This window comes from Phalaenopsis equestris, unplaced genomic scaffold, assembly GCF_001263595.1.
Source record: "Phalaenopsis equestris unplaced genomic scaffold, ASM126359v1 Scaffold001361, whole genome shotgun sequence".
NCBI lineage: Eukaryota > Viridiplantae > Streptophyta > Magnoliopsida > Asparagales > Orchidaceae > Phalaenopsis > Phalaenopsis equestris.
Window position 1 is genome coordinate 2,114 of NW_018165800.1, and position 27,720 is coordinate 29,833.

Below are 27,720 nucleotides of genomic sequence, written 5' to 3' on the forward strand. Positions count from 1 at the left end.
TTAAAATTACGAAGAGGCATCCAACCTAAAATTAGAGAGAGACTGAGAGAGTGAGAGAGAGAGAGGGAGGTGAAACTTTAAAGAAGACACGTGACGTCTTCTGCAGTTTTGTTTTGATTCGGCCGTGATGAGCGGTTTTATATCCCTATTTATTTATTAGTTGGTGTCAACTGTGAAGTACATTTTATTGATTTAGGTTCTGTTTGGCGCAGCTGTTAATTATTTATAATATGTTGATAAACAGATTATTCTGATAATCTGATAAACTGCAGATTATCAAAATAATCTGATTTGCTGTTTGTGTCTGCTTTTTCAGATTAGCTTATTCGTGGTTAAATGTCATTTCTGCTCCTGTCTGGTAAAACTGTTTGAGACAGCTTATCTAGAATAGCTTATTGGTAGAACAAAAAAACGTATCATGTGAACGTATTTTTCAAACGGATGGAAATGCGGCCTCTCGCCGCCTCTCCCAATAAGCCGTCCCAAACGGGCTCTTAATTGATGAAATGTTTAAAATAAAAATAAAAAAAGACAATATTAAAATTAATATAAATAATTAATTTATTATGCAAAATGCTGCTAACGATATGGAACCCTTAGAGACCTGACAAAGTAATAATATTAAAAAGGCAGGCGTCCATAGATGGTCAAGACAGCACAGCAGTCTCACCAACAGCTCTCCACCTCACTTCCTCATCTTCCTCCTGCCGTTAACTCGGAGTTGTTGTTGTTTAGGATTTGGTGTTCTCCGTCTCCCACTAGCCTGTAAGTCATCTGTCTCTCTCTCTCTCCTTCTCTGTCCCTCCCTCCCTCCCCCTCTCACTCTGTTGTAGTTGTAGACTTGTAGTTCTCTATTTTCTACCTGAAGCTTTTGGTTACGTTTGGCAAGAGCATTGCAGTTTATGCTCTTGGTTGTAGGTTATAATCCAACTCTATATGATGATAGATAAATTAAAATAAATTTTCTAGTTTTTTAGAGTATTTTGTTATGGTCAGGGTGCTCTTTAGTTCAATTTTTTGATTTGGGCATTTGTTTTGATTTGAAAATTACAATTCAGAATGTTGAATTCTCACTTCCTTCTGTTATTGAGTTCTCTTTTATGGATAGTTTAGATTGGATTGGAGGTGAAATTATTGGGAGCTTGCTTATTTTCTTTAGGGAGTTGGGAGTATATTTCCCCCATCCCCTCCTCTCTCTCTCTCTCTATCTCATTCCCTTTGTGTTTTCTTGCTTGGCGGAGGAGTCTTCGTGTTCAATAATGACTAAGCGCTAAGAAAGAAAGAAATGTGAAGAAATCTGTTTCTCTGTACGATGGATAATGCTGCGAACACATTCTGTAATTTATTTTCTGCTAAAAAACAAGGAAAAATATAATCATCCTTTTCTGAAGTATATTTTTTATTTTCATGTAACCAAGTGAGGCCAAAATTTGTAATTTTGTAAAGGATTATGCTACGACCATGGCTTAGAGTCTTTTTTGGGAACTATGGATTTCGAGTTTTGAATCTCCTCGTCTTTTGTTCTTGCATTTCTTTTGTATGGGTGCGTTGGAGTTCATGGAAAATCATTACATGGCGGTCGCTTATGCAAGAGTTTTCATTTTTTTTTCCTTTATAATTCTATAATATAGTTTGTGTTGAACACATTTGATTTCCTGGGGATAAAAAGCATCGTTTAAAAATAATGTATTTTTTTTCACTGTTTTAACATGTGGAAATTATTTAAACATATTTGAAGTTTTTTAAACTATTTTTAGAGTTTCGTATTTAATCTATTCTCTTTGTCACATCCAAGAAAATGACAGAATCTAGTAAATTAACTGTTTTTTCATATTATATTTTCATTCTTCAACAGATAAATTAGCATAGAATAGCACACATTAACATGATAAAAAATGAGAACTCTGCAAGTAGAAAGCCAAAAGGACCGCCAGATTTGCTATTCTTAGACTAATAATTTAGGAAATTATCTTTTTGATGATCCTTTTCTTTTTGCTGCTAGATCAAATTTTTATGTAGTAATAGTGTTTAGGAAAACATAGAAAGAATGCATGATATAGATTCTTAAGCCAAATGTGTACAATTGCTACAATCTGTAAATTAGTTATTTATACTATCTTTTTTTTCCATTTTTTTTTCTTTTTCTTACCTAGGACATATAAAACAAAAGAAATTGAATAATATTACTACAAAATTGGTCAAAATTTTACTGATGTGTTATATGGTCGTTTTGCCTACTTTTCCCTTTAAATCTGGTAATGAGTTTTGGGCAAAATGACTACTTTACTGATTTGTGTCGGAAGGTCCGCAATTGAAGAATGGTTATTTAATGTCTTCGAGCTGCACGAATATCTAATACACACCCAGATAATTAAAGTGATAGGCAGAAACATCGTATGCTTTTACATGAAAAGTTCTGAAATGGAGAAAAATACATAGGGCATAGTCAAGTTGAAATAATTCAATATGTAATCGTGAGTACATAAGTTTACTCTTCTCCTAAATTAAAGAAGATGGAGTTAGAAATTTGTACAACAATAGTTCAGTAATACTTGTCATAGTCTGGTTGTAATGAATGTAGTTCTTGATAATAATAAGTTATAAGGGTCGTGGTCGGTTGCTATACAGTAGTCTATTGTGAATATTTTACACGGTGATTGTAGTTTCAGTTTATCTTATAGGCACTAATTGAAAGTCATGTTAGTAGTTAGGGTTGTCAAAAAAGCTCATTATTCACGAACAACTCATGTTCGACTCACTCGATAAGTAATTGTGTCAAACACGAGCGACCCATTGTTCGCTCGTGTTTAGCTCTTTTTAGCTCGAAATAAAGAAATTATATATATTACTTGTATAATCATATATTATATATTATTTATATAACAATATATTAAATAAATTTATATCTAAGTTTAAATCAACAGCCCGTGTGGTCATATGGTTCCGCGTTTTTATTGCATAGAGTTGGTGTAAGTTCGAATATGACGCATTACATCTATTTTTTTCAATTAATTTTAACTAGTTAATTTCAACCATAACACAAACAAGAATATTTAAATTGAGCCGAACATGAACACACTGTTCACGACCCAATTTTGATCATGAGCCGATTTCGAACACAAGCAATTTAGAATGTGCCAAACACAAGCTAAGTTTGAGCTTGCTCAAGCTTGACTCGTTTTTAGCCTTAGTAGTAGTTAGCCATGTGGACTACGAATGGTTGGTTTAGGAACATCGGTTGACCACAAAGTTTTCAATAAGGAGCTGGAGGAGCTGTGAGCCACGAAGGCCATAGTTGGTCACATAGGATGTAGTGGTGAGCTACAATAACGTCTGTAAACCATAGAGGTCGGAGTTGGAAGCTGTATGAGCTTTGGGCCACGTACATCATAGTTGGTCATATACGCTGCAGAAGTTGGAGTTGTGAGATATATGAACTTTGATATCGTTTGTAGGATGCAGAGGTTGAAGTTGAGAGCTGCATGAACTGTGATAACATTAGTAGATCACAAATGTTGGAGTTGAGAGTTACATGGGTTGTGTTAATGCTGCAGTGGTCGGAGTTAAAAGTTACAAGAATTTTGATAACATCCGTAGGTCGCATATGTCGAAGTTGGGAGGAGCTAGATGAGTTGAGATAGCGTCTGTAGGTCATGAAGACCAAACCTGGGAGCATCTGGGAGCTGCATGAGCTGAGATCACATTCGTAGGCCTTAGAGGGTCGGAGTTGGGAGCTTCATGACCTGTGTAACTTTCATAGGCCACAGAGGCCAGAGTTGGGAGCTCCATAGATAACGTCTGTAGGCCTCAGATGTCTGAGTTGGAATCTACATGATGCTACACATGACATTTTTATTATTAGGTGTTACAATAGAAAAGTCGTATCAAATTGGAAAGGAAAGGAGCACAAACATTTAACCTTTATATGAAGAAACAAAACTTCGCTTTGATCCAGAACAATTTTGACATCTTGTGAAGCAAACAAGCTGTCAAGAGTAAGAGAGAGCGAGACAAGGGTGATGCTGACACTGATCGGAAGTGCAAGCATACCTACGGGACCGAACGAAGCATTTGAAGACAACGATGGAAGCCTAAGTGGCTTCGAGTGAATTTGAATATTGGGAGGACTTGTTAAGAAGAGAAGGAAGAAGGTCGGTCAATCCGAGCTTGTGTGAGCGTTGCAAGCATCGAATGAGGCATTAGAGCTCGATAAGGGTAACAAAACTTGTGATTGAAGCAAAAGGAAGGAAGCGAGGAATAAGGAAACAAGGGAAGCTGCTTCTTGCATGCAGGAAGTGGGCGCGAGGTCGTACAGAGCATGAAGGAGCCGTGTCGTTATCAAACGGATGAGAGAAGAAGAATCCTTGCTTGTACTGACATATGGGTAAACGTTTTTGTGTGTCCTATGCGTGGGGAAGCAAGGAAATGGGGCATGTTGCTCGTGCGTATGGGACCAAACCAAGTTTTAGGGCGAGTTAGTGTTTCATCTTATTAATTAAAAATTTTAATTTTAATTTTATGTGTTAAATGTCGAATAACTGGTTTAATTAAATCAGAATTGAAGTTATAAATGTTTTGGATTTGAGAGATTTAAGTCAGTGTTTGTGCAAAATAAGAAGACAATGTGGACAAAGTTGAGGGTTTATAATTTTTTGCTTTAATTCTATAAATTATTTTAATTATATTATTATTACAACATTTTAAAATTAATGAATTTATTTTAGCAATTTTGTTTGAACAAGCATTTGAATTAAAGAACTAATGAATTTGAGATAGTATCGTGTAAATGAATAAGAGATAAGAAGGTAAATTTAGTGTTTATTTGGTAATCATTGATAGTCAGCTTAATTATAAATTGCTACAAATTAATGTTAGAATATTATGAAATATAACCAGGTGAGAAAATTAAAGTCGTGAAAAAAAAAATTAAAGGATTTGAAAAGGATCATGTCATAAAATGAAATGGAATGTGTACTCTTACTCTTAAATTATAGTGTCGTTTTTGTATGCCTTCTGAATCACTTATATGAATTGTTTTTCATGGTTAATTAATGCAATTGATTCTCTATGTTTAAAATTTGTCAATAATTTTCATATAAATATGTATAGTCTCGCATTACGAATGCGTTGTATTATGAAATATTATATATTGAGTGTTATGAAATTGTATATGATATGAACTACATAGATTAATTGTATGTGCACGCTTGATTATGTGCAACTACCCCTTTTTATGCTTCTAGCAGGGGACTACTAATATATCCGTGCTTGTAAATATAAAAAGATACTGCTATTGAAGCATCTTAGATGGTAAATTTTTAGACAGTGTATTAGTGATAGTTGTACATATATAAAATGATATAGTCATGTTATTGATATATAAAAATAACTTAAATATTATGAAATATTGTCATTGATCATATTCATAAACTATCAAATATTTTATATTGATTTTTCAAAAGTTAATTGATATGCATGTTAGTTTCATTTTCATTGGGTTACTATAGTTTCAAAGCATAAGTATTCACCGTCTTTAGTTACCTTACTCTTGTTGTAAACTAACATTTCATGTTTAATTAATTTATTAAAATATTAGTGATGGAAGAGAATATTTATAGAACACGCAAACAACTAGAAATGAGGTAAATTTATTTGTATTGCTTTAAATTAATTTATATAGTATTTCCTTCATTAATAAAATGTTAGTTATATAAAATGAATATAGTAAAATTTAATTTTTCACCGTCCAACCATTTACACTCCTCTTGGTTTAGTCCAAGCCCCGGGCCGGGTTATGAAAATCAAAATTAATTAATGTAATTTTGATGAAACCAATAAGATTATTGCAAGAAAAATTTCAATAATATTAGAATTAAAACTTTAAGTTACCTCTAATTAGGCAAAGGGATACACCCGAGATTATAGAAAAGGGAAGTTTGATAGAAAATGATGAAGCGCCTCTTGCTATAATATGAACACGATTGCCTTGACTCGGATAATGGAGACGTTGACACAATTGATTCAAGTGTATAGACTGTAACTTCATGGGAATGAAGCATTTGTTGTGGATAAAAGCCTTAAAATATTTCAAGAGTTATCTCTTCATGGGAATGAAGCATTTGTTGTGGATAAAAGCTTTAAAATATTTCAAGAGTTATCTTTATTCAGGGAAACAGAAAATTAGATTGATGCAAAGAATTGGCTGATGGCATGACATGTCCAAATGAAAGAAGAGTGTCTTTAGCTACATTTATACTGGATGGAAAAGATGAAAGGTGGTGGCATGGACAGTTTCAGGATAGATTGGAGGATTTACTCAGTATGATGGAAAGTAAAGAGGATTTTGTAAAGTTCTTAAGAGAGTGATTTGCATCCTGATCCGCTCAAAGATAAGTACTCAAATTCATTAGGTTGACACAAGGAGAGAAGACAGTTATGCAGTATGAAGTAGAATTCACTGCATTATTATTTTATGCGCCATAGTTGATTGTTGCTATAGATGAAAAGTGCTAAATTTTTTTTTTCGGGATGGAAAGATTCAATAAAGCAATTGTTGGTGTCATTGGGGATTCATGATTATTTAATGTTAGTGGAGCAGACTACAAGGGTGAAGACTTATTATCAGCTTACTCATAAGCGGTAAGGAGATACACAATAAGAAAGAGAGATCCATTGGGTAGAAACCCAAGCTCAACTCAACTGAATTTAGTAGAGGTACGACTTAGAGTATTATAGTTACTTGTGCTGAATATGGAAGACAAGGATGATTGTTTACAGAGCTTCAACACATGCTATTGGTGTCATCAATATGGCTATATTACTAGATATTGTCCTTCACTGGGCAAGAAAATCTAAAAGAATTGAGTTATTTTTCTATACCATTTTATCATCAAAGCATTTACTAGCATGTAGGTAAACATTTTCATGCATCCTGTGCGTGGAAGAAATGGGAAGATGGCTAGTCGTGTGTGCGTATGGTAGAAGAAGACGCATGCGTACGAATATAAGGAACACTGAATCTAGTTTTAAAGTGAGTTAGGATTTCATAATTTTAATTAATGGATTTAATTTATATGTTTATTTATTTAATTAAATAGTGTAGATTTAACTAAATCAGAATTGAAGTTATGAAAGTTTTGGATTGGGTAGATCAAAGTCAGTTTTTATGCTAAAGAGGAAGACAATGTGAAGAAAGGTCAGAGTTTATAATTTTATGATTCAAGGCTATACATTTTTTTAATTAAAATGCTATTACAATATATTAAACATTATGAATTAGTTTCAATAATTTAGTTCGGACATTGGAGACCAATAAGATTGAGCAAGAATCAAGCAAAATAAGAAGAGATAAGGAGGTAAATTTAGTGTTTATTTGTTAATCGTTTATATAGTCAATTTAATTATAAATTGTTATTTATTAATTTTAGAATATTATGAAATACAACCAGGTGAAAACATTGAAGCTGTGAAAGAAAAATTAAAAGATTTGAAAAAGATCAGTTCATAAGATGAAATAAGAATGAGTGCTCCTACTCTAAAAAACTATAGTATCATTTTTGTATTGATCAACTTTAAATTTTTATTTATGCTCGATTAATGTAATTGATTCCTCTATTTTTAAAATTTATCAACAATTTTGATATGAATGTTTATTATCTCTCATTATGAAAGTTTTATGTATTATAATATTAAATATTATATATTCAATGATATGAAATTATGAATGATTTGAACTGCATAAATTGATTATATGCGTATACTTGATTATGATGAATTTAACCACTTATGTTACTAGTTGGAGATGCTAAAGTATCGATATGTGTAAATAGAAAAGAATACTAATATTGAAGTACCTTAATTAGTAAAATATTTAGATGATGCTACTCTGATTGTTATAGAAAAATTAAATGATATAGTTATGTTGTTGATATAGTAAAATATCTTGAATATTATGAAATATCGTGAGGAATCATATTCATAAACTATTAAATGTTTTATACTAATTTATTAAAAGTTTAACTAACATGCATATTTGTTTCATCTTTATTGTGTTACTATAGTTCAATAGTATGAGAATTCACTAGCTTTAATCACCTCACAATTTTCTTAAATTAATATTACAAGCTTAACTAATTGGTTAAGATGATCGATAGAAGAGAAAATATTTATAGAAAAAACGTATAATCAGAAATAAGGAAAAATTAACTATATTTTCTTAAATTAATTTATTAAAGGCTCTTTCTTTATTAAAATATTAGTTATAAAAAATCAATATTGAAAAATTAACATGAATGTGATTGCCAGCCATGGCTCCAAGATCACTGGATTGAGCACCAGCGATGCATGAGAATGCTAATCGTGGCGCAAAGTTCGCCTGACGAAACACAAATAGAAGGCCGCGACACCAACATCACCTTATTTTACCTGGGATATAAAGATAGCTAGCTGTGGCACCATGATCGCTAGGTTGAGCATTAAGCAAAACTGAAGACTGCTAGGTGTGGTATCAATATTCGCCCGCTTGAGCACAAATGGAAGGTCGGCGGGCCGCGGTGCTAAGATCGCCCGGTTCTACCCGATAAATGAAGAATGTAGCTGTGAAGCCAAGATGACCCAGTTGGGCTCCAAGTGATGCTGAAGATTGTCAGCTCTGGTGCCAAGATTGCCCGAATGGAAGACTGATGGGTCGCGATGCCAAGATCGCCCGGTTTGAGTTGAGAAATGAAGACAACAAGTTGTAACGCCAAGATCACATGGCTAAGCACCAGTAATGCTGGAGACTGCCAGTTGTGGCGCCAAGATCGCCTGACTGAACACCAAGTGATGTTGAAGACTACCAGCTGTGGCGCCAAGATCGTCTGACTGAGCACAAATGAAGGATAGCCAAGATTGTCCGATCTGACCTGGGAATGGAGACAGGCAACTGTGGAGCCAAGATCACCCAAGTGAGCACCAAGTGATATTGAATTTTGCCAGCTGTGGTTCAAAGATTTCCCAACTGAGCACAAGTTGGAATACCAATAGAACTTCGTGCCAATATCGTCCGGTTTGACCCTTGAAATGAACACTGCCGGCCGTTGCGCCAAGATCACCAGGCTGAGCATAAATGGACGACCGGTGGGCCGCGGAGCCAAAGCGTCAGTTCGACTCGGGAAATGAAGATAGCTAGCTGTGGCTCTAAGTTCTCCTGGTCAAGCACCAAGTATTTCTGAAGACTGCCCCAACTGTGGCGCCAAAGTCACACAACTGAGCACATACGGGCCGCGATGCCAAGATCGCCCCGTCCTACTTGGAGTTCCAAGATCGCCCGACGGAGCACCACGCAATGTTGGAGACTACCAGCCGTGGAAGCAAGATCACCCGGTTGAGCGCCAAGTGATGCTGAAGACTGTAAGTTGTGGTTTCAAGATTTTCCGACTGAGCATAAATGAAAGACTGGCGGGATGTAACACCAAGATCGCCCGGTCTGACTTAGAAAATGAAGAGTAAGCTGTGGCATCAATATTGCCCGATTGAGCACCAAGTGAAGCTGAAAACTGCCAGCTGTGGTGTCAAGATCACCTGACTGAGCACAAATGGAAGGTCGATGGGTTGTGGCACCAAAATTGCCCGGTTGAGCATAAATGGAAGATCGGCGGGCTGTGACACTTAGATCGCCTGGTCCTTATTGGGAAATGAAGACATCAAGTTGTGGCATCAAGATCGTCCATTTAGTGATGTTGAAGACTGACAATTGTGGTGCCAAGATCAACCGACTGAGCATAAATGAAAGACCTGCAACCGCGACGCCATGGTCTTCTAGTCCGACCCGACAAATGAAACTGTCAGCTATGACGTTAAGATTGCCCGACTAAGCACAAATGGAAGGACGTCGGGCCGCATCACCAAGATCGTACAGTTCGACAATGGAAATGAAAAAAGCTAGCCGTGGCATCATGATCATCTGGTTGGGCACCAAGTGATGCTTAAAACTGTCAGCTATGGTGCCATGATCACCCGGTTGAGCACAAATGGAAGATCGACAGACTGCGGTTCCATGGTTGCTCGGTCCTCTCAGGAAATGAAGACAGCCAGCTTCAACACCAAGATCGTCTGACTGAGCACCAAAAGATGCTGAAGACTGCAAGTCGTGGTGCCAGGATTGCCCGACTGAGCACTAAGCATTGTTGAAGGCTGCCAATTGTGGCGCCAAGATCATCCGATTGAGCCTAAATGAAAGATTGGTGGGTTGTGGCAACATGATCACCTTGTTTGACCAGGGAAATGAAGAGAACTAGTCGTGGTGCCAAGATTGTTCGACTGATCACTTTGTTTGACCTGAAAAATGAAGAGAACTAGTCGTGGCGTCAAGATCGCCCGATTAAGCACCCAGTGATGCTGAAGACTGCCAGCTGTGGCACAAAGATTGCCTGGTCTAAACCGAAAAGTAATGATAGTTATCCAAGGTTCCAAACTCGTCCGGCTGAGCGCCAAGCGATGCTGAGGATTGCCAATTGTGATGCCAAGTTGCTCAACGAATACAGAACATGCTTTTAGTTAGTCATAGCGCCAAGATGGTATGACTAGTTAAAAAAAATTTTTAATTACCGACCCTCAACAAAAACACGACCCAAAAAAAACCCTTGTGGTTGTTCCCTGCCTAGTAGCAACGAAGCACCATGAAAGGTATGGCGTGAATCATTCCACTGCAAAGCCTAGGCGGTAGTCTTCGTTGAAGCGGTGATGAGATCCGCCCAAGTGCCAACAAGGGCGAAAAATGACCGAAAGGGCAGATCTGAGCTTAAACAAAACATCTTATTCAGTTAAACTTTGGTCCGAGTTGCGGTAACTCAAAGAGTATGAACCTCTACAAAGCATTGACCAGAAGGTACAAAGGACAACCAATCCGCTTCACTGCATCACAAAAGAAATAGGTCATTTTGATAATTATCAAATTGTTATGTTTACAAAATGTTGTCTACACAAAATATTTACAAAAATATTGTTCAAAAGAAAATTTTAAGTTTCGGGAAACCGACTGGAGCAACCCTGCTTGTTTTCAGCGACCGATATGTTCTCGAATGACCCTTCGAAATTTGAGAACATAGTTGCAAACTCTCGGGGGTTGGAATATTTAGGGTCGACCAAAGCTGACTGGATGAATCGATCAATCGCCATCCGACTTCCTATACAAAGTTGTTCATCGAGCAGCTTCGCTTGCCTAGGGTGAGATGGAGACAATGAAAAGACCTATTCAGTCCTCATGACCGCCATTCATTCTTTTAGATGATTTTCTCTGACGACAAGTAAAAATTGTTTAAAAAATGAAGAAAGTTTCTTTTTCATCGCTTTAAGTTTCTTTTCAGCTACCTTAGCCCGCCTCTCTGCCTCTTCAGGTAGCCCAGCCGATACCTCGGCTTGTTCCATAGGGCAGCCCAAGTAGTCTCGACAAGGTCCAAGGTCGTTGATTGAAAAAGAGATCCCTTCATTTTCTTCAGTGGTAAAGGAGGCAAGGGAGCGGATTTAGCCACTAGTTCTTTATCTCCACAGTGCCGAGTTTTCAGGATTCTTCCCACATAATCAGTCTTGGATTTGGACTTTTCGGGAATCGTGAGCCGGCTAGCCTGTCTTCTAACAAAAAGATCAAGAAACAAGGTGCCTCTACTAGGGGAAGCCATCTTTCCCCTCACTCTTGTAGAGTCTCTCTTGTCTGAACTTTCTCCGGGTACCCTAGACCGTCCCTCAACTCCTCGACAACTGGAAGGAACTGCATCCATGAGATAGGTATTAGAATTAACCAGGACTTTACATTTCCCGGCGGTAATGTTTATGTCTCGGTTTGAGACGTTTTGGATCACAGACGTGATAACAGAAGTGCCAAGGAGAACTTCTCACCTATTTGGCTGATTTCTCCACTTGCCACCATAGCGAGACTTACTTTTGTCATCGTCGCTCTCTGCTGGATCCCCTTAGTCCTGGCCTCGGCCTTGGCCTTCCTCTTGGCCAACCGGGCGTCCACTTCTTTCGACCATCGAACTTCCACGACATCGAAAGCAAACCATAGCTCCGCCTTCATCTGGCCTAACTTTTCTGAAAAACATAACTCTGTCTACAGTCGTCGGGCAAGTTTTTTAAGGAATGGAGAGCGATCGGCCCTTGGTATCGATGCCTTAGGCCCGACAGAAGTCGGTACCCTTCCTCTTCCAAAAATAGATGCTGGATGGAACCGTCCTGATCCCCCGACCTTTGAGTAAAGAGGCAATGAAAAGCTTGAATTTCCAATCATTGACCTGGTGCTCTAGGAAAGCAAATTAGAACCTACAAGTTGTTCTGAATTGGACATAACCATGCTAGGCAACACGAAATGAGAACATGTTATTAAATACATTGACGAACCTGGGAACCCCTTTTTGTTGGCAGGAGATGTTATATGTCATGATTGTCACAATGGAATTCAGTTTAATTTGTGTGAGAATGACCCCATACCGGTTGGAATTTTACTTGAGTTCATGACATAGGCAGCAGCAACCCATATCGAAATTGGTCTCAATACATCACTAAATCGTTACCATACCTGTTGGTCGCCCTTTAATCTGGACGAGTGGCCCTCAGCCTAATTATAGGATGAAAATTAAAGGTTTAATCAATAAAGGCGATGCCCGATGATGACATAATGGAAGGTTTGACTCAAGCCACTTGACCGAATGACTTTGGGGCCCTTTTTAGGGCCAGATGAGCACGAGAGAATTAAGTAACAATGAGCTAAAGGCAAGAGGTGAATCAATGGACAAAAAAAAGAAAGTCATAAGAAAGCTCATGGGTCCTTTACACCTATTTATAGAAATCTCATGGAAGACGAAACACCATTTGCAGAAATCGAGGAAGACATTTTGTCAAACACAAACATCCAGATTTGCAAAGAAAAATGTTTTTATTTAGCACAAAAAGCTTGATTACATAAAGATTTAGTCTTACATGAAATCTTTAACCAGTCGATTCTCGGCCACCTCGATCAGGACTAAACCCTCTTAGCTAGCCGCCTAAACAAAGTCTGGCCATCGAACTTAAATTGATTCACATGGTCAGTGATGCACGGTTTTGTGGTACATTGTAAATATCCTTTAATATTACATTGCATACACGACAACACAAATAGTAAATATGCAGTTCAATCCCAATAAAAATAAATTAAGTATAAATAATTTTATCTTTTAAAATCTTTAAGCTGCCAAACCGTAACAATAATGCAAGTATACGTATTTCTTATTTAATAAAGAGCTCTAATGGAGTCTTAAGTATTGATCCCACAGGGAGTTGAAAATTCTTAAAGTTATAATGAAAACACCATATTCAAAGTACAAAACCTAAGTAAGCAAAACAAATCTAAGGTAAATTTACTGTATGCTAAATAAAATGCGGTTAAAAGAATTATGTTAACTAAGCTATTTGTTAAACTTCAAAAGTAAACTTATAAAGACTGAACAAAGTTTTGTAAAGAAGAGTTTAAATTTAAGAAAATATCATTTCCCTTTACAATGAGTTTATGGATTGTGAAGTGATTAAAATCATTTAAAATACATATAAAGTTATATTGTGTTAAATAGGAGCAATCATATTCTTTACTCTCTGAGAGTGCATAAAGAATATTGATTAATCCAGAGTTTGGTCCCTAAATCCATGGTTAGTTTGAGAGGATACAAACTGCTACTCTAGAGCTCTCACTTCTCCCTTCCCTGAGGGTTAACAATCTCGCTTTAGTTTCCAAGCAATTAGACCAAATTGAGGATTTTAATGTCACATTAAAATCTTCAATTTTGCGCCCATCAAAATATATTTTTCTATTTATTTGCAAACAACCCCATGGACTACACTCTCACCCATGAAATTAAATATAACTCTTATCTTGTTGCAGAAAGCATAACACTTTCGGATCTTATGTTTTTGAACAAATTTTACCATTTCAATTGGCAAAATAAAAAAATAAATGAAGATCAGAGTTCGAATCATCACAATTTACAATGAGTTTATGGATTGTGAAGTAATTAAAATTATTTAAAATACATATAAAATTGTATTGTGTTAAATAAGAGCAATCATATTTTTTACTCTCTGAAAGTGTCTTAAAAACATTGACTAATTCAAAGTTTGGTTTCTAAATTCGTGGTTAGTTTGAGAGTATACAGAGTCTCATTCCATTACTCTCACTTCTCCCTCCTTTGAGGGCTAACAATCTCGCTTTAGTTCCAAGCAACTGGATCAAATTGAGGATTTTAATATGTCACCTTAAAATTTTCAATTCTGCGCCCATCAAAATATATTTCTTTATTTATTTGCAAGGAACCCCATGGACTACGGTCTCGTATATTTTCACCTATAAAATTGAATGTGACTCTTACCTTGTTGCAGAAAGCATAGCCCTTTCGGATCTTATGCTTCTGAACAAATTTTAACATTTCAATTGACCAGATTGAAAAGTAAATGAAGATTAGAGTTCGAATCATCACAATTTATTTACATTTAAAACCTTAAATAACAAAATTAATTCTTCACAAAATCATATCTCATTGTAGGGTGAAGGATAAAGAAGAGTACTCAGAATTCATGAGAAGAATACGACAAAACATAGATTTTATATATAAAAAATAAATTTATCTCAAACAAATCCCTTGAAGTTTCCTTTAAACACTTTCTATTTTTACAATCACATTCAATTCTCTCTTAGAAATATAATGAAGAAGAAATCTTTCACCTTCCCTCTCCTCTTACAACCCTAGAAGAAAATCCTTTCTTCTCCCAAGACTTCTCTCTCATGCCTAGCTCTTCTCTTCAAACCTCTTGCCCCCTCTCTTCTCTAGACTCCTCTCTTTTTAATTAAGGCCAACCTTAATTTAAAAAAGAATTCAAAATTCCCTCTTTTTTTCCAAAAGGCACATCTCTTCACACCAAGAGACAAGTCCCTTCGTTCAAGAGTCTTTCCAAAGTATCTAGATGCATTGAATCACTCCATGGGGTGTTTAAATTGATTGGAGTCTTAAAAAATCACTCGTAAATAGTCACTAACCATCTTACTCTGTCATAATTCGTCTCTGACGCTTCTGGCTCCTCCGGCGCCAGCCTATTGAAGTCTGCATTATTCTCTGGAATCTGGCGCCAATTTTAGCACTTCTGATGTTGCTTCTCTGTAAAATGACACATCTATCACCAATTTTTGACGCTTCTGGTTAATGGCGCCTCTGACATCAATTTTTGCGCCCGGATGCTGAAAAGCTTTTTTTTTGCTTCAAATTTTGTCATTTTTACTCTAAATGCCTAAAATCGATATACCTGCAACAAAATATAAAAATACTCTTCTTTACAGTGCAATATCACCAAATTTAAGTATAAAATGAATACTTAAAATTGCACATTATTTTGGTGTATCAGTCAGCCTCAGAACAGACCTTCATAACGTCGACCGACAATCGCCCTACGCACAAATCTTCATCTATGAAATGAAAAACCATCAGTAAGCAAAATATTATTTAACAAAAAGGGGTAGAGAACAATTTACATAGGATCTGATTCACTTGTGACAATGTTTCCGTCTACATCACAGGACGAAAATTCATCTATTGACCCCATCTCGCCAGATGGAGGGTCATTGTCGGCAGCATTTTTGGTTGATTTGCCCGTTGAGGTGTTATTTTGGGGTTAGTTTGTGGGGACTTGCCCGTAAGAAGTTGTCGGTCGCCGAAATTGAAATCCCATTGCCCGTTTCAGAAGGATGTTGAAGTATAAAATTAAATTGACCCCATATTTTTCATATTTAAATGAAAGAGCACTATACCTCAAATCATGTATCTATCCCGAAGGATAAACACAAACTTGAAGATGAGGCTCGATCAAATAAACTAAGAAATATATGACATTCGTTTGGTCTGCGAAACCTCATTTTATTTGTCGACAAGTTCCCCTATTTAATACGAAGAATTAAATAGGGTTTATATTAAGCTGAGTTCGGAAAAACTTCCTATAAGGGCAAGCCTCTATAGTTAATAATTACTTGAATGACAAAAGTTCCTATAAGGGCAAGCCCCTATAGTTAATAATATCTTGAATGACAAAAGTCCTTGAATGACAAAAGTTACCCAAGAAAACTCTCGATAAAAATCAGAAAATGTTATCTTCAAAAAAGTCAAAAAGGATACGACTTTTCAATGAAATCGAACAGAGGTGTGAAAGGGGAATGATTCGTATTGGGAATATTTACTTGTGGAATCGAAAGGAGGAAGAACTAGGGGATGTCACAGATCCGAAGGAGAATCTCGGTGACTTCCCAGTCAATCCTATTGTTTGGCTTCAGTTTTGAGGATAAATTATTTAATTGTTTCGTCCTACCAATTTTATTTGTTTAGGGCTTACAGTCGTGTGAAACGATCACACAAATAACCTGTAAGATGTGAGGATTTAGGTCATGACGAACGACAACTTCGGAATTTTAAGACGAGTTAGAGCTTAAATTATACAATAGCGCTATATAAAGACCTAAAGAAAAAGTTAAGGATTTATGTTTCATAAGCAAACAACCTCGAAATACTATGACATGCTATTTAGATCTAAGAAAAGATGTGTTGTTGTAGATCCTCTTGCTGTTAAAGATGGTCATGCTGCCCACAATGGTAACTCCAAGCTTCTTGTCAAAGGATTTATGTTTCATAAGCAAACAACCTCGAAATACTATGACATGCTATTTAGATCTAAGAAAAGATGTGTTGTTGTAGATCCTCTTGCTGTTAAAGATGGTCATGCTGCCCACAATGGTAACTCCAAGCTTCTTGTCATGACGAGTTTAAGTTTTCTAATGTATCAGGTTATGATGTCAAATTAAATGTCTCTATGATTATGGTCATTTAAATATTATGGGGTATATTAAAGTTGATTAGAGCGACACCGATTAGGATTCTATGGTTTATTCGTCCTATTAGGATCCTACGGTTCCCTCGTTCCGGCACCACTATTTTCAATCAAATTCATTGAGTCAAAATGAATTTACTAAACTCAACTTAATGATTTTCATACTTTCATTTAGACTGTGGGAAGTCTCGTTAGCAACCGTAGTTACCTCCTCTAAGGGGTTCCCGATCATCCGATAAAGTTGTCTTAATTTAGTTGCAATTTTGTTTTGTGATTTTTGTGATTAAATTTTAAGTTTTCTTATATTTTGAATGTTGTGATGGTGAATTTTATCTTGGTTGATTTTAGTTTTTGGTTTTAGTTTTGTGCTATCCTAGCAGTTTTAGTTTTCATGCAGGGTGACATCGTTGTTTAGCATGCAAGTTTTGTAAATATAAAAATACAGTGTACAAAGTACAAGAAAAGACGATACTGTAAACTATAAAAGCGTACCTAGCGAGTCTTCTCGTTTCACCACCTGAAATGTCAGTACTTGCAAAACATGTATATAATGTTGCAAAGAATTTAAATTGCATGAGTAGAGGAAGGTTTAGCTACCAAACCCCAAGTTATGATTTTATTGAATCTTAGAAGATTCTAGTAGATGATTTTAGAACAAAATATGACAAGTTCAATTTGCTCTTCAAAATATCCAAAAGATTTCAAAGTGCTCAGGATATGAATTTGGACTACATTGAGACTCTCAAATTATTTCGAGTTCATTTTGAACTTATCATATTGTCCCATTAACCATCCGAGGTTGAAGTGTAACTACTCCGTTGCTCAGTGAAACTTAGCAATTTAATTATACCAAGAATATGATACTCGATCGGTCAATTGATGTTCGTTTAAGTGTTATGTGATTGGGTGCCCCTAAGACAAGTTTAGGTCGTTTAAGATTGTGGTGCCTACAATTAAGGTCAGGTTTGTAGTTTTTAAAGATGTTAATCACCAATTATGTTATCTTCTAAATCCGATCAATTGGGTTTAGACATCGAGCCTATGTCACTACTAAGCCCTTAACAATCATGATAGATGAAATGATGATTATCAAAATTTTCGATTGAAGTGATATTTATTCTTATGAAATAGTCAAATCATCCTCAACTTTATGCTTAATGCGAGCAAATTAGCATCTTTCTAGCTTAAGCCAATCACTTAAAAATCGTCTGATTTTAGTTGACTTCTAAGTCATGAAGGTTAGGAGGACTATGATTTTGTTGATGTTGTGCAAGGGCCGTGAGTGGGTTTCTACATTTTAATCTCATTGTGTTTCAATCATCCAAACATGTTTATTAAGATAAAAAATACCCATTTTATCTTGGTTAATCCTAAATTTTGATTAAAGAACCAAAGTCTAAAATTACCACTTTGTCTTTGGGGCACTTCATCTCATATTTCATTAAACACAATTCAAATGACTTTGAGGGTTTAAAGTATCATATCCATGAGGTAATTATAATGTTAGAGGAGAAAATCTGGACTTCTCAAAATTTTAATTTAATTTAGATAATTATTTAAAATTTAGAAGATAGAATTTTCAAAGGTTAATTTATTTAATTATCCAAAATAAATTTTGTATTTATGAGAAAATTATTAGAGGTTTTCTTAAGTCAAAGAAATATTTAGACAAAATTTCATGATTTTTTGAATTAAATTATTATAATTATTTTAATAGGAAAAAAAGGAAAATCTACTTTTAAGCCTTTTAACATTTATTTTTAACTTAGGAAAATTAAGAAAAATATTTTAATGAGTCCCAAGTGATCAGAGAACAATTGGACATATTTTGAAATGTTTTGATATTTTTGGAATTTTTAATTTTTTTTTAACTTTTTAAAATTCAAAATAAGTCTTTAAAATTAAGTTTTTTTTAAAAAGTAATTTTTATTTTTCCTAAGTACCTCTGATTCCAAGGAAGTCAGCAAATCGCTTTTCATAATTTTTTCAAGTGTATTTAATTTATTATAATTATTTTTGTACAAAAAAACAAGGTTCCTTAGAAAACCCATCTTTATACTCGAACTTAATCAAATAATTTTCAATTTTTTACAGTGAATAAACATGATTTTTATGAATAATGTTGAATTGATTTTGTCAATTTTTTAAAACTATTTAATTTACATAAATTAACACAAGATATTCATATTTAATTAAACATAGAAATTTAGAGGATAATTCAAAGCATCATGACATTTTTTCTAGACTTCTCAAAGCATCATGACATTTTTTCTAGACTTCTCTGACCACAAGAAACCTACCAAAATTATTCTAATAATTTTCCAAGTGATATTTTGATTTATATAATTAAAATAAGTCAAAATGGTCACCCTAACTTGAAAATTAAGCCTAGAAGCATAGAGATGCTCTCTGATATTGGAAAAATCAGAGGACATCTCCTCTATCATTATGAACAAACCCTCAAAATTTCAAGCCATGGTGAGCAATATTTAGTCAAGAGGAATTAAAAAACCACAAAAGGTATTTAATTCATTAGAAATTAGGGAGTAAGAAAATAATTTTTATTTTTAGTCCACATTATTCTCCTTTGTTCACTGAGCAAGAGGATATTTTTATTTTATTTTTATGATGTTTCTAGAGAGATATGAATTTTTGAAGTTTAGGCATTTAAATTAATTCAAAAATCCCTATTTTTCTATTTATCTAGTGCGCTAGCGCGACGCCAACTCATCCTACGGCGGCTTCGAACTCACATGCGGCGCACTCTCATTCGATGTAGCCATCCACTTCAGCTGCCACACGACTAGCGACACGACTAGCGGTTCACGCACCATCCGCTCGTCCGGCTTGATCTCCTCCGTTGGTTGGATAACCGCGCGATCAGACGGCTCTCCATTATTGTCCCCAAGTGACTTAACCCGTAAACCGTTCACACTAAAACCTTAAGATCTTCTTCTAGACTCAACCAAATCGCATGGGGTTTGTTTCTAAACCTTCATCTACTCAAGACGAACACATCTATATGGTTAGTCAAGTATGAAATCAAGCAATTACAAATGGAGAATCAAAATAAACTCGGGCTAGGGTTAGAGCTCAATACCTTTGTTTGAGAGGGGAGGCCTCAATCAGATGGTTGTGGTAGCTTCGATTGGATACATATTTTTAATGAATTTAAAGCCATGTGAAATGTCTACATTTTTAAAATCACAATTAAGTTTTGATACATTCATTGTTATCCTTTGGCAAAATTTCGACATTTTCTCAAATTATAGGCTTTCATATATTTTATTTGGTGTGGTAATTTATATATATTTTTCTCAAATATATATAAAATAAAATAACTTTCATATATTTTATTTGGTGTGGTAATGCTCGGTCAAATTGTTTGGTAGCAAAAAGTGTTTGAGCAAAAATTACTTGGCTATGATATTCAAGATTAAATTTAATTAATTATATTATTATTTTATTTTAAAATAATTTATGTTAATTTCTGAAAGAGTCTTAAGCCTTGGTGAATTGTCTAGGTATGAATTCGATTAAGGTGGATTTCAGGTGTTGGTCTAGAGCTGCCCTAGAAGCTGTTTCAGAGGGGGGTTTGATGGGGAATCGATTCATCTTGCTCTAGGGATGTTGTGTGCACATTTAATTTGAGTTTGGTGGACTGTGGAGAGATGTCCTGATTTGAGCTGAAAGTTTGAGCTCAAAATTGGGCTTTCATAGTAGGGATTAGTGGGGGAAAATGGTGTCAATGAGCTTAGGTGTTCTTGGATAGTGTCTGAAAGCAATTGGACAGAGTTTCCCCAAGGATTTTAGCACTCTCCTCTCTTTGGCCATGGAGGGGCTGACTAAATAGAGGAGCTTAGAGGGGAGCTCAGGGCTAATTGATTGGTGTAAAATAGTGTGATGGGTGTAAAATGGTGCTTAGGTGGAGGGTTGAGGAGCTCTAAAGAGCCATTGGGATGAGCTGGCCTCTGGGTTTGAATTTGAGCTTGGGGGCCTCAATTTTGGTGTTTTCCAGCCACTAGGCCGAGCTCCTCCAGTGAGAAGGCCGGCCGACAGGGCCAGCGGTGGTGGCCAGAAGGTCAGGTGAGCCGGGGGGAGGCTTAATTATAATTTACTCCCAATGATAAGTGATGATGGAAGAGATTTCTGGTTAAGGCACAAAAATGGGCTAAGATCCCTTAATTTAGGGACCCATTGGTCCATAGCTTTCTTGGGTGGTTTGAGAGGGTTTAGCTTGTTCTTGGGTGGTTTGAGAGGGTTTAGCCTGGTCAATAAGGTGTGCTTAGTGGCTGTGGAGACCTTAATTTTGTTACTTTAGGATGGTTAAGTTAATTTTTGTGCTTGGGTCCAATTTGGGTCAAAAAAGCTAAAAGTTGGGTTTGGGTTAGGCTAGCCATGACTTTGAGCTCAATTGATTGATTAACATTGTGTAGATGATTGTTATGAAGATATTTGGTGAAGGATTGAAGTAATTTTAAGGTCATTTGAAAGCTCAATTTGAAGGATTTTGGAATTTTGGTCAATTTGGGCTTGTTGGACTAGACTTGGGTCTAGGTTGCGCTAAGGTTGGGCTAAGTCCAAATTGATGGTTGGAAATGGTCCATAGGAATGTCATGAAGAGTTTTCAACATAAATTGGGTGTCAATTTTGGGGTTAGGGCATTCAATTTGGTGGAATTTAGAGACAACCAATTTGGGGCAAATTTGAGGATTTTTGGACTTGGGTTAAAATTAAGTCAAATTGAGGCTTTACCAAGGCCAATTAAAAGTTCAATTTGGTGTGTAGGAGCATTATGAAGAGTTTAGGATTCAAATTGGGGCAAATTGAGTAGGCTATGGGGTTCAATTAAGTGAGATTAAGTCAGATAAGATTAGGTCATAGGATCAAAATTGGGGGTTTGACTTAGATCAAAATTGAGCTCAAAGCGTGGGCCAATTAGGCTTGGATTTGGTTTGGATTGATCAAATGAAAGATGAGTTTGAGTTTAGAATTGAAATTGAGGGAAATTGGATCTAAATTGATGGACATTTTGGATGAATTTGGGGGAATTGGGCCTTTAAAGACAATTTGGGAGTTTTGGTCAAAATGGTCAAATTGGCCAAATTGTGTCCAATTAGAGGGTCCAAGTTGGTTTTGGAAACATTTGAAGTGATTTTAGAGGTTTTGGGAAAGTTTGGGGTGCAAGGGTATTTTGGTAATTTTGGCAATTTTTGTGAGTATTTTGGTAAATTTGGAATTTTTTGGTAGTCTTGGGTAATTGAGGCATTTTAAAATGGTTTGAAATGATTTTTGAACAAATTTGGGTATTTTGGGTGAAATTGAAATTTTTTGCCAAATTTAGGATTTGGGAGTGTTTAGGTAATTTGGGTAGGTTTGGGGGTAAAAAGGCCAAATTGGAAACTTTGGTAGAATTGGGGTGCCAACCACCCTATACGAGCTATGGACCAATGAAATCTCTATTTGGGTCCCTATGTGCTGGTCTTAGCTAAACCTTAGCCTAGGGCTAGTGGGTCTAGGGGACCATCTACATAGTCTCCCAAAAAAATCAATGGATCAAAGTCAACAAATTAGGGTTTAGGGTTGTGAGTGGATATAGGTGATAGTGAGTGTAGTGAGTGAACTAGCTCCAGACCAACACCCAGGGTCAATCCTAAGGTCAAACAGTTCTATGGGGACTCTCCTTGAGATCCTATATACTGACCCCACCTACTAGTGCTAGAGGTTAGGACCAATATGTGCCATTTCGAGTTGAGGAAGGAAGAGTTTAATATTTCTAACAGTGAGGGTTCCTTTTGTAGTTTTCTAAGAATAGTTAACAGGAAAGTCCTATGTCTAGACCTTAGGCAATTAAAGAGGGAAAACTAAACCTCAACCAAAAGTGAGGTCTACAGTCATCTCCACTAACTCGTTTAGTATAGCTTAGGAGAGGAATATTCATAGTAGTCAGTTGGATGTGAGCTCCGAAGGGAGTTCTTATTGGTGGGTTGATCACTGAACCCCCGTTCTCCTCACCAACCTTGGGTAAAACTCCTATTGTATTGCGAACCGAATCAAATGACTCTTATACCCTCACCTCCTCAATCAGCCTCGACCTCTTGATTGCCCTCTTCCTCAACAACTTGCCCCCAGTTTGTTGCGACCTGATCCAGACTACAGCTAACAGAATGGCCTTGTCAATAGGTTTTAGCACGGGGTCGGATCCCTTTTCCATAGCGAAGCTGCGGACAACAAACAAAGGCCCAGAGAAGAAACAAAGTCAAAATGATGAAGCTACCCCCTGAGAGCCCCATATAATGATCATGTCATGGAAATCCAGGGATTTTCTTTATGACATTTAATAAATATTGTCATGAGGTTCATTTATTTTAAAATTTCTTTATCCCTATCGTAGTTATCACTATCAAAGTGCAAAAAAATTGGCGAACTTTAATCAGTACATAAAATATGTGTGAGCAAGAATCACAAAGATATCTCGCAGATAGTAGGAGTGACATGGCCTACTAACGATGACCTAGGACCACACAATCGACCGATAACCCCCACATATTAGAAGGACGATACGCCCCAGGAGGATAAAAGGCATACTGCGCCTCAAGAATCCATCGGACTGAACCCATTTGGACGAACAAATTGCCCCAACCCGGATAAGCCAAGAGAGTAAAGACGGATCACTTAGTTCTAGGGTGAGAGGCGTGAATCCTCTGCAAATAGCCTTTCGGCTTAATAACCGCCCGACCTAGCAGCCGCCCGATCTTGCTCATGTGCCCACGGGCCATATTTATGTAAGGACTAAATTGCCTCTACTGTACTTAAGTACTACTTTAAGGGTAAATTATGTAGAAAAAACGATGACCCATTCCCATATATAAGAAGTTTATATCATGAATAAATATTACGCAAATTTAGTATTCATTAGTGTGTTATTGCTCTCTTTTTCTCTCTCTGATCCTTCAATACTCTATCCCTTTGACAGTCCTCCCAAATAGATTTGGATTCAACATTAATAATGTCAGAATTGAGTGATTTTGGGCCCATGGTATTTGTCTCTTTGAAATGCTTGATTTGACTCTAAGTTTGTCAGATTTGAATTTTTTTTAACCATCCAATTATGCGCTGAAGTCTTTCTAGGTGGTTTGACAGCTCGATATGAGCTTTATTTGACTCGGATTGGACCAATTTTGGCGTTGTGGGTCCGCCTCGTCATGTCTGGCAGTTTGACCTCTGAGCTTGCTGAAATTGGTGTTCGGGATAATTTTTAATCAGAGATTGAACGTTTCTTACTAAAAAATTACTTTTGAGATTCGTGTCATGCCTTGAGATTCCTATCAAATGATGTAAATTTGTTGATGGTGTATCACTTACCTAATTTCAGTTCTTTTTCTGGCATGAATTGATGGAAAACTATTTATTTGACGGGCATAATATGAGCTTATGCAGTAACTATATTTTGGTTTAAGCTTTTAATACATGATTTCTACTTCAACTCAACTTCCTTAAGTGTTGATTTTACTTTCCCTAGTAATGTTCATCATAAGCTTAAAACACCACTTTTATTTTCAATTTTTTTTCTGCGTTACATCTTTATATGCCTAATTGTTTTTTGCTTTCACTCAAATGTCTTTTAGTTGCTATGATGACTACTTGCCTTCTTTTGTTTTTTCAAGTTATAAATAAGCCATAATATAGTCATGTTTATTGTTTGATATGATGTCAGAGAAAATGATTATTTCTTTTTGTTTATTTAGATATTTTAAGGTCTGAAAATCAAAATGGACATCTCGGAAAGTGTCATCTTGGAAATTGAAAGCGTCACCCTGCCTCCTACTAAATGCTCTGGAAGCCCAAAAATGACTGTAAGTGATTTTTGATATAATAGGGGTGTCAAAAACGGACGTAACTTAACAAAAAATATTCAGGTTTGGGCTGGCTCAAATAATTTTTGTATCAGGTTTGGGATGACCTGCCAACCCGAAAATGACCAGATAACTGTAAGTTGATTTGGAATAGATGTGCTGACTCGTAACCCACTTGAGATTGACTAGAAATTATGAGGTCGGGTTTGGGTTGGCAGGTTGAAGGCAGTTCATGTTCGCGTTGGACTTTCTGGCCTGTTTTAGGGCCAAGCAGTATTTGTTGGGGTCGAATCCAGCCCACAATCCCGATTTTACACCCCCTCTTTGATATATTTCTTGTACATGTTATCACTTTCTTGTGTTATTTTAATATTAATAAACTTCTGAGTTGAGGTTTAGCTGACTATATATAAGCTCAACTTTTTTCCCTGCAACTTCTGAAACAGAAAGCATCATCCAGGACGGGATCTTGTCGAATGGAGAGGAGAAGTGGAGAGGAGAACGAAGTGGTTGACTCTTTAAAAAAGCATCTGGTTAAAGGTATGAAGAGATGCTCTTTGTTCTTTTCAACCGGCACTTTTCACTATGGCATGCTCATAACTTGGTACAATTGTCAGGGCAGTTTTAAAATCACAGAACAACCAGTGAAAGTTGGCAGCTGCCTATAAATTTATTTTGATGTAAGAATTTGAAGTGGTTGGATTTGATTTCCAAAAAGTTTAATTTGAGCACTATGTTTATTTGTTTGGCATGAATTTTTGTTTGCATTGCTATGGGTTATATTTTTTGGCATCCTTCCCATTTATTTATTATTTTTTTTTTGTTAAAACGAATTAAACTATTAGGCTAACATAATCTTCTTTTAACCTTATAATATCGTACTATTACTTTATACAAAAAGGCATAAATTGAACTGGGATTTTAAGCCCTCAAAATTGTGACACCATTTCCACTTTAATGAAGGTTAGCTTAAAAAAAAGAATCTAATTTTCGTTCACTTCCTTTGGAACAAATGAAAATTTATTTTTGAGCTCTTGTTCCTATTACTTTCTAGCTTTTGGTTGAATCAGATTGGCCCTTGGGTTTTCTAACAATTTTTTTTTTTTTGCGTCTCATTTAATTTGATGAAGCCATACTGGGCATAAAGCATGCAAAAAAACAATGGCAAACTAGTTTTTTTATCAATCCTAACAATGGACAATCAGAATGTTTAAGACAAGGTGCAAACAATTTTAAATGATTTATAGAATTCTAAAACGCTTATGAGCATGTATAACTAATCTCTTTTTCTTTTTTTTCTTCCCCAAAATATGCTTGAAAAAGGTAACTAGTTTGCTGTCAGCTTTTGGTTCTGTGTTCCAGTAAGTTTTCCTTTTTGTATATCTGGTGGAATGTTCTCTTTGTATGACTGAATTCTTCCTACCTAACCTTTATTTCTTAATTTGTTTCTGCAGATGCTGATCTGTAATTTTAACTTGTATCTTTTGAAAGTTCTCTGAAATTATGCTTTCCGTTTTACAGTTGTGTGTACACAGATGGAGCAGTTGAAGCAGCTTTTAGTCCCTACCAAAGCCTTCTCTGCAATTCCTGTTGTGGCTAATAGCACCAACCTTGTAGATGCAGGGGAAGGAAAGTTTAAGCGTTTTAATCGCTTCATGACAATCAACCCAAGAAGAATTCTTCTTCTTCTAGCTTCGATGTGAGTATTCAAAAATATACCTAATAATGGACTCGTGGTGTTTGATATTGAATCAATGCCATTTATGAATGATATGGTTAGGGTAGTTATGAAGCTTATAAAGTGACTTATCAGGTAGTCTTACGTGAGTTTCAAAAATAAATTTACAAAAGATTTATTTTTGGAACAAAAATTGAACTTTTGAGTGGAAAAAAAAAATTTGATTTTATCTTTATATCATCTGTTTTTTCTTTTATTCTTTGGGGTATTTACATACATAGCACCCAATTCTTCCACATTTACTTAACCCACCCAAACATTGATTTTTACAAATTAAGCACCCTACATATAGGAAAAAGTGTAATCCACCTTTTCATAGGACTTTTTCAAACATAGGAAAAGGGATAAATAAAAGCATAAGAATTGGGTGCCATGTATGTAAATTTCCCTTTTTTTTTTTTTATGTAAATATGCTTGGACGGGTATCACTTGATATATATTCCTTCTATATAATTTCATGAGCATATGTACTAAGCTATGAAATATCTCATTTCATGTGAAAATGTTATTATTTTATTGATACAAGCATATAGTAAAATTATGACATCAAAACATTGTACCAAATAAAGCCTGATTCGTAAATGTTTTGTTTATTTTTTCCTGAATGGGTTCTTATTCGTGATAGGTCAAGCATGGGGACTTTGATACTTATATACTTCACTTTAGCTATTTATCGAAGAAGTGCATCAGAGAAGAGTAGCTATTTGATTACAATTGCAAGAGAAGAATAGCTAGTTGTTTGTCCATTTCATCCCATATCATAGGGTGGAAGCCGGAAACATTAAATGGGGAAAAGAAGTGCTGAAGAGATCTATTCTGATTCTATCTGATTAGATTGGCTCTTGTTGAAGCCACTCTACAATGATAAAGCTCCTCAAATGCAGTCTAGATTTTTCTTTGGTTTTACTGATTCATAATCTTTCTATTCAGTTTGATTGTCATATTTGATGCATGATTTTGTTGTGACAAGATAAAGATTTTGTGGTCTGTTAAGCTGAAATGCATTAGTGGCGGAGATATAATTCTAATGTATTTTTTTTTTTTTGGTGGGAAGCAGGCAGCTTTTAGGTATGTTCTTTTTCTGCCACTGAATACTCTTCTGTTGGACCGTTGGAAAATTGTTGATTCCAGTATTTCCTACGTAAGAAGGGAAATTTTTTAGATATTTTATTCAACTGTTACATTTCATATTAAAATATTATAAATGAAGAGAGGTTAATTGGGTTTGAGTCGGATTTGATTTGCTTGCTTGAA

The 27,720-nt window shown here is 35.8% G+C and overlaps 1 protein-coding gene across 3 annotated transcripts; it reads left to right on the forward strand.

Annotated features, from left to right (window-relative positions):
* The first annotated feature begins 638 nt into the window (after positions 1-638).
* On the forward strand, positions 639-27,720 carry LOC110034148. Of its 3 annotated transcripts, XM_020738434.1 has the most exons (7): positions 639-765; positions 24,621-24,728; positions 24,792-24,863; positions 24,947-25,066; positions 25,175-25,268; positions 26,250-26,427; positions 27,092-27,720. In XM_020738434.1, the coding sequence occupies exons 2-7, from the start codon at positions 24,645-24,647 to the stop codon at positions 27,195-27,197; spliced, it is 654 nt and encodes a 217-aa protein (XP_020594093.1). In that variant the 5' UTR covers positions 639-765; positions 24,621-24,644; the 3' UTR covers positions 27,198-27,720. The 3 variants fall into 3 exon arrangements, with proteins under 3 accessions (XP_020594093.1, XP_020594095.1, XP_020594094.1); XM_020738435.1 differs by lacking the exon at positions 639-765 and having other exon boundaries at positions 24,658-24,728; positions 24,824-24,863; XM_020738436.1 differs by lacking the exons at positions 24,792-24,863; positions 24,947-25,066 and having other exon boundaries at positions 27,092-27,715.

Coding starts and splice junctions, on each gene's coding strand:
- LOC110034148 (XM_020738434.1), top strand. CDS start 24,645: ATGGACATCTCGGAAAGTGTCATCTTGGAAATTGAAAGCGTCACCCTG. Junction 24,729..24,791: donor CTGGAAGCCCAAAAATGACT/GTAAGTGATTTT, acceptor AAAAATATTCAG/GTTTGGGCTGGCTCAAATAA. Junction 25,067..25,174: donor CCCTCTTTGATATATTTCTT/GTACATGTTATC, acceptor CTTCTGAAACAG/AAAGCATCATCCAGGACGGG.